Source organism: Numenius arquata, unplaced genomic scaffold, assembly GCF_964106895.1.
Source record: "Numenius arquata unplaced genomic scaffold, bNumArq3.hap1.1 HAP1_SCAFFOLD_1726, whole genome shotgun sequence".
Classification (NCBI taxonomy): domain Eukaryota; kingdom Metazoa; phylum Chordata; class Aves; order Charadriiformes; family Scolopacidae; genus Numenius; species Numenius arquata.
In genome coordinates, this window is record NW_027415069.1 from 1 (window position 1) to 8989 (window position 8989).

Here is an 8989-nt window from a genome sequence, read left to right on the forward strand (position 1 = left end):
GGGGGGGACACCACGTCCCATTACCCCGGTACCGGGGACACTCCCCCCCCCCCCCCCGGTGCTCCCGGTACCGGTAACACCCCGGGAGAAAGTTCCCAGTGCTCCGGTACCAGCCCACCCCCCCCCCCCCCCGCCCCCGGTCCGGTACCGGTAACATCCCGGGGAGGGGTTCCCATTGCCCCCCGGTACCGGGGTCCTGCAGTCCGGTCCCCAGCCCCGAATCCTCCCCCCCCCACCCCGGGACCGGCACCACCGGGGAGCGGGAGGTTACCGGAGGTGGGGGGGTGTCACCGGGTCGGGAAGAAGCACCGGGAGCAAGTTACCGAGGGTGAATGGGGTGCCGGAGGGGGGGGGGGGGGGGAGGGGGGGGGCTGAGGGGGGGTGTTACCGGGTAGGGGGGGGGGGGTTACCGGGTGGGGAAGGAGCACCGCGGGGGTGGTTACCGGGTGGAAGGGGGGGGTACCGGGGGCTCAGCGGGAGGGGGGTGGGGGGGGTGATGCCGGGGGTCGGAGGGGGAGGGGGGGGTCCCGGTGGGGGGGTGGGGGGGGGTGTTACCGGGGGGGTGCGGGGGCCGTCGCCCCGGAGGGTTCAAGCCGTTTCTAGAACCGCGGCTCCCGTTTCTATTAATACGCCTTTCGGCGGCGGCGGCGGCGGCGGCGGCGGCGGCGAAGGGATTCCCTGTGACGTCATTGCTAGGATACCAAACAAACACTCCGAGACAAGCCCATATATGGTTAATTGCGTCACAGGAACTCCGGAGGGGGGCGGGCGAGGAATCCCCCCGTTCTCCGCCCGCCGCGGAGCCTCTTAACGGCGGCGGCGGCTCCCGGGAGGCAGAACGGCGACGGCAACGGTCACGGAGGGGTCTACGGGCTCGGGGGGGGGTCCCGGGGGGCCCGGTGCAGCGGCGGCGGCGGCCGTGACGTCAGCTCAGGGGGCGGGGGCCCCGCCGTATAAAGCGTGCGGCGCGCGGTAAGCGGTTCATTCATAAAATAGCGGAGCCCGGGGAAGTCGGCGGGAACGGTCGTACCGGGGCCCGGAGAAGGGATTTACCGGAGCTCTAAGAACGGCATCTTAACCGGGACTTTGCACCGGAGGAACCGGAACCCTGGGAAACGGCTGTACCGGGGCGAATAGCGACACAACCGGGACTTTGTACCGAGGAACCGGAGCCTGGAAGGGATGCACCGGGGCTTATAGAGACGTACCGGAACCTGGGACGGACACACCGGGGGTTGTAGAAGCGAACGGGAGCCTGGGACGGATACACCGGGGCTTCGGACCGGAAAACCGGGGCTCTCAGACGAGCGCTGGAGCCTGGGACGGATAAACCGGGGCTCGTAGAGGCGCAACCGGAGCCTGGGACGGATAAACCGGGGCTCGTAGCGGCACAACCGGGACTTTGCACCGGCGAACCGGAGCCTGGGACGGATACACCGGGGCTCGTAGCAGCGAACCGGAGCCTGGGACGGATACAGCGGGGCTCGTAGAGGCGCAACCGGGACTTTGCATCGGCGAACCGGCGCCTGGGACGGATAAACCGGGGCTCACAGCGGCGAACCGGGGCTCGTAGCGGCACAACCGGGACTTTGCACCGGCGAACCGGCTCCTGGACCGGAGCGGCGACCGAGAGAGAGAGACACCCCCCCCACACACACACTCCAATCTTCCAAACACCCGCCTAACCGGTGCCCGGCGGCGGGGGGGGGTTGTAGAAGGCGGCGGCGGCGGCGGCGGTGCGGTGATGCCGGTGGCCTGACCCGTGGCGGCGGCGGGGAGGGGAGGTGTCCCCGCGGTCACCCCCCCCCCACCCACCCCCCCCCCCCTTCTCCCCAACCCCGGGGCCATGTACCAAGGTTTCCCCGGTGATTACGACTCCGGCTCCCGCTGCAGCTCCTCGCCCTCCGCCGAGTCCCAGTACCTCTCCTCCGTCGATTCCTTCGGTAGCCCGGCGGCGGCGGCGGCGGCAGCGGCGGCGGCGGCGGCGGCCGCGCAGGTGAATGAAGCGGCGGCGGGTGGTGAATGGGGGGGGGGAGGGGAAAGGGGAGGGAAGGAAAGGGGGGGGGGGGGGGGGGGGGAGGGAAGGGGGGGGGGGAGGGGGGCGGGGGTCGTGCGTAAACGCGTGACGCGCTGGAACCCTCCGTGATGACGCAACGGCGGCGCGCGCGCGGGTTTATTTTGGAAGGGAGGCGGGAGCATCCTCCTCCTCCTCCTCCTCCCTCCCCCCCCCCGTCTCCATAGCGACGAGGCCACGCCCCCCCCTTACCCCCCTCTCGGGGTGTATGGCCACGCCCCCCTCTCGGGGTGTATGGCCACGCCCCCCCCTTCGCCCCCCCCCTCTCGGGGTGTATGGCCACGCCCCCCCCTTCGCCCCCCCCCTCTCGGGGTGTATGGCCACGCCCCCCCCTTCGCCCCCCCCCTCTCGGGGTGTATGGCCACGCCCCCCCCCCTTCGCCCCCCCCCTCTCGGGGTGTATGGCCACGCCCCCCCTTCGCCCCCCCCTCTCGGGGTGTATGGCCACGCCCCCCCCCCTTCGCCCCCCCCCCCTCTCGGGGTGTATGGCCACGCCCCCCCTTCGCCCCCCCCCCTCTCGGGGTGTATGGCCACGCCCCCCCCTTCGCCCCCCCCCCGCCTCTCGGGGTGTATGGCCACGCCCCCCCCTCGTGTTCCCCCCCCCCGTTCCCCCTAGAGTTCCATTTTGGGGGGGTCCTGGGGGGGGTGGTGGTGTTGCACTTTGCACAAGTGTGTGGGGGGAGGGGGGCCTCGTGCAACAGGTGCCAGGGCACGAGGGCCTCGTGTGTCTGTGCTGGGGGGGGGGGGGGGGGGGGCTTGTGCACGTAGGGGGCAGAGGGCACTTGCACGACGGTGCCAGGGGCACAAGCGTGTGTGCAGCAGTGCCGGGGGGGCTCGCACGTCGGCGCTGGGGCACGAGGGTGTTGTGTGTCGGTGCCAGGGGCACAAACGTGCGTGCATCAGTGCCAGGGGGGCTCTTGCACGTCAGTGCCGGGGGACGGGGAGCCTTGCACACGGGTGCCTGGGGCACAAGGTGTTGTGTGTTGGTACCAGGGGGCTCTTGCACGTGGGTGCCAGGAGCCTGGGGGTGTTGCACGTCGGTGCCAGGGGCACAAGGACGTTAGGCATCGGTGCCAGCAGCACAAATGTGTGCGCATCGGTGCCAGGAGCTCTCGCACGTCGGTGCTGGAGGGCACGAGGACATCATGCATTGGTGGCAGGAGCTCTCGCACGTTGGTGCCAGGGGTGAAAATGCGTGTGTGTTGGTGCCAGGAGCTCTTGCACGTCGGGGACAGGGGCACGAGGGTGTCGTGCATCGGTGCTAGGGAACTTTGGCAAGTCAGGGGCAGGGACTGTCGTGCATCGGTGCCAGGAGAGACTTGCACGTGGGTGGCTGGGGCACGAGGACATTGCGTGTTGGTGTCAGGGACCACAGAGTGTTGTGCAAGGGGCACAAGAACAGCATGAAACAGTGCCAGGAGCTCTTGCACGTTGGTGCCAGGGACCTGAGAGTGTTGCACGTTGGTGCCAGGAGCACGAGGGCATTGCATATTGGTGCCAGGGGCACAAGTGTGTGTGCACCAGTGCCAGGAGCTCTTGCACATGGGTGCCAGGGACCCGAGTGTGTTGTGCATCAGTGCCAGGGGCACAAGGGTGTTGCACACTGGTGCCAGGAGCTCTTGCATGTTTGTGTCAGGGACCTGAGAGTGTTGCACATCAGTGCCAGGGCATGAGAGCATTGCACATTGGTGCCAGGGGCACAAGTGTGTGTGCATCAGTGCCAGGGGCTCTTGCACATCGGTGCCAGGGACCCGAGGCTCTTGCACGTCGGTGCCAGGGGCTCTTGCATGTTGCTGCTGGGGGCACGAGGCTCTTGCACGTTGGTGCCAGGGGCTCTTGCACATCAGTGCCAGGGACCTGAGGGTCTTGCACATTGGTGCCAGGGGCTCTTGCACATTGCTACTGCGGGCACGAGGTTCTTGCACGTTGGTGCCAGGGACCTGAGGGTGTTGCATGTCGGTGCCAGGGGCTCTTGCACGTCAGTGCCAGGAATCCAAGGGTGTCACACGTCGGTACCAGGGGCTCTTGCACCTCGGTGCCAGGGACCTGAGGCTCTTGCACGTTGGTGCCAGGGATCTAAGGGTGTCACATGTCGGTGCCAGGGGCTCTTGCACGTCGGTGCCAGGGATCCGAGGGTGTCACACGTCGGTGCCAGGGGCTCTTGCACATTGGTGCCAGGGACCTGAGGCTCTTGCACATTGGTGCCAGGGACCCAAGGGTGTTGCACGTCGGTGCCAGGGGCTCTTGCATGTCGGTGCCAGGGACCCGAGGCTCTTGCACGTCAGTGCCAGGGATCCAAGGGTGTCACATGTCGGTGCCAGGGGCTCTTGCACGTTGGTGCCAGGGACCTGAGGCTCTTGCACGTCGGTGCCAGGGATCCGAGGGTGTCGCACGTCGGTGCCAGGGGCTCTTGCACGTCGGTGCCAGGGGCTCTTGCACGTCGGTGCCAGGGACCCGAGGCTCTTGCACGTCGGTGCCAGGGATCTGAGGGTGTCACATGTCGGTGCCAGGGGCTCTTGCACGTCGGTGCCAGGGACCCGAGGGTGTCGCACGTCGGTGCCAGGGACCCAAGGGCATTGCACACCGATGCCAGGGGCACGAGGCCCTCGTGCAGGCTGAGGGGGGTTGTGCTGCCGGGCTGGTTCTGACCCCCCCCACCCCAACCTTTGTCCCCGTCCCCGCAGGAGTGCAGCGGCCTGGGGGACATGCCCGGCTCCTTCGTGCCCACGGTGACGGCCATCACCACCAGCCAGGACCTGCAGTGGCTGGTGCAGCCCACCCTCATCTCCTCGGTGGCCCAGTCGCAGCCCCCGGGGCCACCCATGGCCCACCCACCTCCCGTCGACCCTTACGACCTCCCGGGACCCAGTTACTCCGCGCCGGGAATGGGCGCCTTCGGCACCGCGGGGCCGGTGACACCGGCACGTCCCACCCGCGCCCGGCCCCGCCGCAGCCGCGAGGAGACGGTGAGTGGCATCCCCACGTCCCCGGGGTGGGTGGTTTGGGTTGGAGACGGGGGACACGACACCCCCAGGGCGGTGGGGGACACCCCCCACCCCCCCCCCCCCCGGTGGCAGGGGTGGCTGACGGTGCGGTCCCTCTGGCAGTTGACGCCGGAGGAAGAGGAGAAGCGCCGGGTGCGGAGGGAGAGGAACAAGTTGGCGGCGGCCAAATGCCGTAACCGGCGCCGGGAGCTGACGGACCGGCTGCAGGCGGTGAGTTCCTGGGGGACGAAGGGGGTCAGCGGGGTGGCGGAGGGGTGGCCGTGTCCCCAAGGGATGGGGGGTTGTGCGGAGGGGGTTGATGGCCGTGAGGGCCACGGTTCCCCGGGGATGTTTGGGGGACAGTGGTGTCCCCCAAGGCCATGGGGACACTGGAAGGGGAGGGTTGGCTTGGGCTTGGAAGGGGACAGTCAACACCTACAGGGATGTTAGGTGGGGACAGTGGTGTCCCCAAGAGCAAGGGACAGTAGAAGGTGGAGGAGATGATGATGCCCATGGAGCTGGGGACAGTTTGCACCCGTAGACCCCGATTCCAGGGAGTTGGTGACAGTGGTGTCCCCAAGATCAAGGGACAGTAGAAGGTGGAGATGATGATGATGATGGAGCTGGGGACAGCTGGTGTCTGTAGACCCTGATTCCAGGGAGTTGGGGACAGTGGTGTCCCCAAGATCAAGGGACAGAAGGTGGAGATGATGACGATGCCCTCAGAGCTGGGGACAATTGGTGTCTGTAGACCCTGATTCCAGGGAGTTGGTGACAGTGGTGTCCCCAAGATCAAGGGACAGAAGGTGGAGATGATGACGATGCCCTCAGAGCTGGGGACAGCTGGTGTCTGTAGACCCTGATTCCAGGGAGTTGGTGACAGTGGTGTCCCCAAGATCAAGGGACAGTAGAAGGTGGAGGAGATGATGATGATGATGATGATGCCCACGGAGCTGGGGACAGTTGGAGTCTGTAGACCCTCATTCCAGGCAGTTGGGGACAGTGGTGTCCCCAAGAGCAAGGGACAGTAGAAGGTGGAGATGATGATGATGATGGAGCTGGGGACAGCTGGTGTCTGTAGACCCCGATTCCAGGGAGTTGGTGACAGTGGTGTCCCCAAGAGCAGGGGACAGTAGAAGGTGGAGGAGATGATGATGCCCATGGAGCTGGGGACAGTTGGCGTCCGTAGACCCTGATTCCAGGGAGTTGGGGACACGAGATGGGGACAGTGGTGTCCCCAGAACCAAGGGACGCTGGAAGGGTGGGATGATGATGATGCCCACGGAGCTGGGGACAGTTGGCGTCTGTAGACACCGATTCCAGGGAGCTGGTGACAGTGGTGTCCCCAAGATCAAGGGACAGAAGGTGGAGATGATGACGATGCCCTCAGAGCTGGGGACAATTGGTGTCTGTAGACCCTGATTCCAGGGAGTTGGGGACAGTGGTGTCCCCAAGATCAAGGGACAGTAGAAGGTGGAGGAGATGATGATGATGATGACGATGCACATGAAGCTGGGGACAGCTGGCATCTGTAGACCCTGATTCCAGGCAGTTGGGGACAGTGGTGTCCCCAAGATCAAGGGACAATAGAAGGTGGAGGAGATGATGATGATGATGCCCTCAGAGCTGGGGACAGTTGGCGTCTGTAGACCCTGATTCCAGGCAGTTGGGGACAGTGGTGTCCCCAAGAGCAGGGGACAGTAGAAGGTGGAGGAGATGATGATGCCCACGGAGCTGGGGACAGTTGGCGTCTGTAGACCCTCATTCCAGGGAGTTGGGGACATGAGATGGGGACAGTGGTGTCCCCAGAACCAAGGGACGCTGGAGGGGATGGTGTCCCAGGACCTGGCTGTGTTGGAGGGGACAGATGGACGCCTGTGGGTGCGCATCCTGGGGAGCTGGGGATGTTGGATGGGGACAACGGTGTCCCCAGGACCAAGGGGATGCCAGAAGGGGACAATGATGTCCCCGGGAGCTGGGGACAGATGGAGACCCAGGGACGCTGGGGGGGGGACAATGTTGTCCCCAGGAGAGGGGACATCAGCAGGGAAGGGGGGGTACAGGGACACTGGAGGGGGGGGGACGACAGTGCTGTCCCCAGGGGAGGGGACATCAGCAGAGAACGGGGGTACAGGGACATTGCGAGGGGGGGGACACAACGTTGTCCCCAGGAGCTGGGGACAGATGGAGACCCAGGGACGCTGGGGGGGGACACAATGTTGTCCTCAGAGGAAGGGACATCAGCAGAGAAGGGGGGTACAGGGACACTGGAGGAGGGGGGGGGACAGTGCTGTCCCCAGGGGAGGGGACATCAGCAGAGAAGGGGGGTCCAGGGACATTGCAAGGGGGGGGGACACAACGTTGTCCCCAGGAGCAGGGGACAGATGGAGACCCGGGGACACTGGGGGGCGGACAATGTTGTCCCCAGGAGAGGGGACATCAGCAGAGAAGGGGGGTCCAGGGACATTGCGAGGGGGGGGACACAACGTTGTCCCCAGGAGCAGGGGACAGATGGAGACCCAGGGACGCTGGGGGGGACACAATGTTGTCCCCAGAGGAGGGGACATCAGCAGGGAAGGGGGGTACAGGGACACTGGAGGGGGGGGGGGGGGACAGTGCTGTCCCCAGGGGAGGGGACATCAGCAGGGAAGGGGGGTACAGGGACATTGCAAGGGGGGGGACACAACGTTGTCCCCAGGAGCAGGGGACAGATGGAGACCCGGGGACGCTGGGGGGGGGACAATGTTGTCCCCAGAGGAAGGGACATCAGCAGAGAAGGGGGGTACAGGGACATTGCGGGGGGGGACACAACGTTGTCCCCAGGAGCAGGGGACAGATGGAGACCCGGGGACACTGGGGGGGGGCGGGGAACAGCGATGCCCCCACGACCTGGGGATGCTGAAGGGAGGAAGGACCCCCCCCCCCCCGCCACACACCCCCCCCCCACCCCCCTGGTGTCCCGTGGGGGGGGGGGGTGGGTGATGTCCCCATGGCTGGGGTTGGGTGGGAGGGTATGTTGGGGGGGGGGGTGGTGGTGGTATTTGGGACCCCAACGCCAACCTCTCACTCCCCGTCTCCCTGTGTGTGGTGTCGTGTCCCCCCCCGTCCCCCCCCCCCCCCCCCCAGGAGACGGACCAGCTCGAGGAGGAGAAAGCGGAGCTGGAGTCGGAGATCGCGGAGCTGCAGAAGGAGAAGGAGCGGTTGGAATTCGTCCTGGTGGCCCACGCCCCCGCCTGCAAACTCCCCTTCGAGGACCCCCTGGGCGCCCCCCCCCCAGCCACCGCCACCCCCGAGGTGAGCAGCCTGGGCAAAGAAGAACCGGCGGGGCCCGGGACCCTCGCTTTCTTAACCCCGGGATCTTTTCAACCCGGCTCTCAGGGTCCCTTCCCCAGTTGCTGCTTCGCCCCCGGGGCCCCCCCGGCGCCCCCTAACCCCTCCTATACGTCTTCGTTTGTGTTCACCCACCCAGAGGGAGCCACCTGCGGAGCCTCGCATCAGCGGAGCAGCAGCAGCGACCAGTCCTCGGACTCCTTGAATTCTCCCTCGCTCCTCGCGTTGTGAACCCCCCCCCCAACCCCCCCCCCCTCACCACCCCCCCCAACCCCCCCTCCCAACCCCCAAAAAAACCCACAACAACAAAAAAAACCACAAACAAACGGGCACCTCCATCCCCCCCCCATCGCCCCTGCCCGGGTGGTGGATTTTGTGGGGTTTTTGGCTTTTTGTCGTCCCCCCCCCCTCTTTTTTTTGGTTTTTTGGGGGTTTTTTTTTTGGGGGTGGGGGTTCCCTCTTGGATCGGTTGGCCCAAGGGTTGGTGAGGGCGAAGGGCGGCGTTGGTGCCTGGATGCGGGGGTGTCCAGCCGTGGACACCGGGGCTGGCGTTTTGGAGGTGCCCGCGACACGTCTCCAACGTTCCAACGGCGTCCTGGCCG

The 8989-nt window shown here is 66.5% G+C and overlaps 1 protein-coding gene across 2 annotated transcripts; it reads left to right on the forward strand.

Annotated features, from left to right (window-relative positions):
• Positions 1-1846: 1846 nt before the first annotated feature.
• FOSB (FosB proto-oncogene, AP-1 transcription factor subunit) lies at positions 1847-8618 on the forward strand. 2 transcript variants are annotated; one of them, XM_074167461.1, is made up of 5 exons: positions 1847-1972; positions 4758-5039; positions 5181-5288; positions 8184-8333; positions 8436-8618. In XM_074167461.1, the coding sequence occupies exons 1-5, from the start codon at positions 1847-1849 to the stop codon at positions 8616-8618; spliced, it is 849 nt and encodes a 282-aa protein (XP_074023562.1). The 2 variants fall into 2 exon arrangements, with proteins under 2 accessions (XP_074023562.1, XP_074023561.1); XM_074167460.1 differs by having other exon boundaries at positions 8184-8618.
• The last annotated feature ends 371 nt before the right edge of the window (positions 8619-8989 follow it).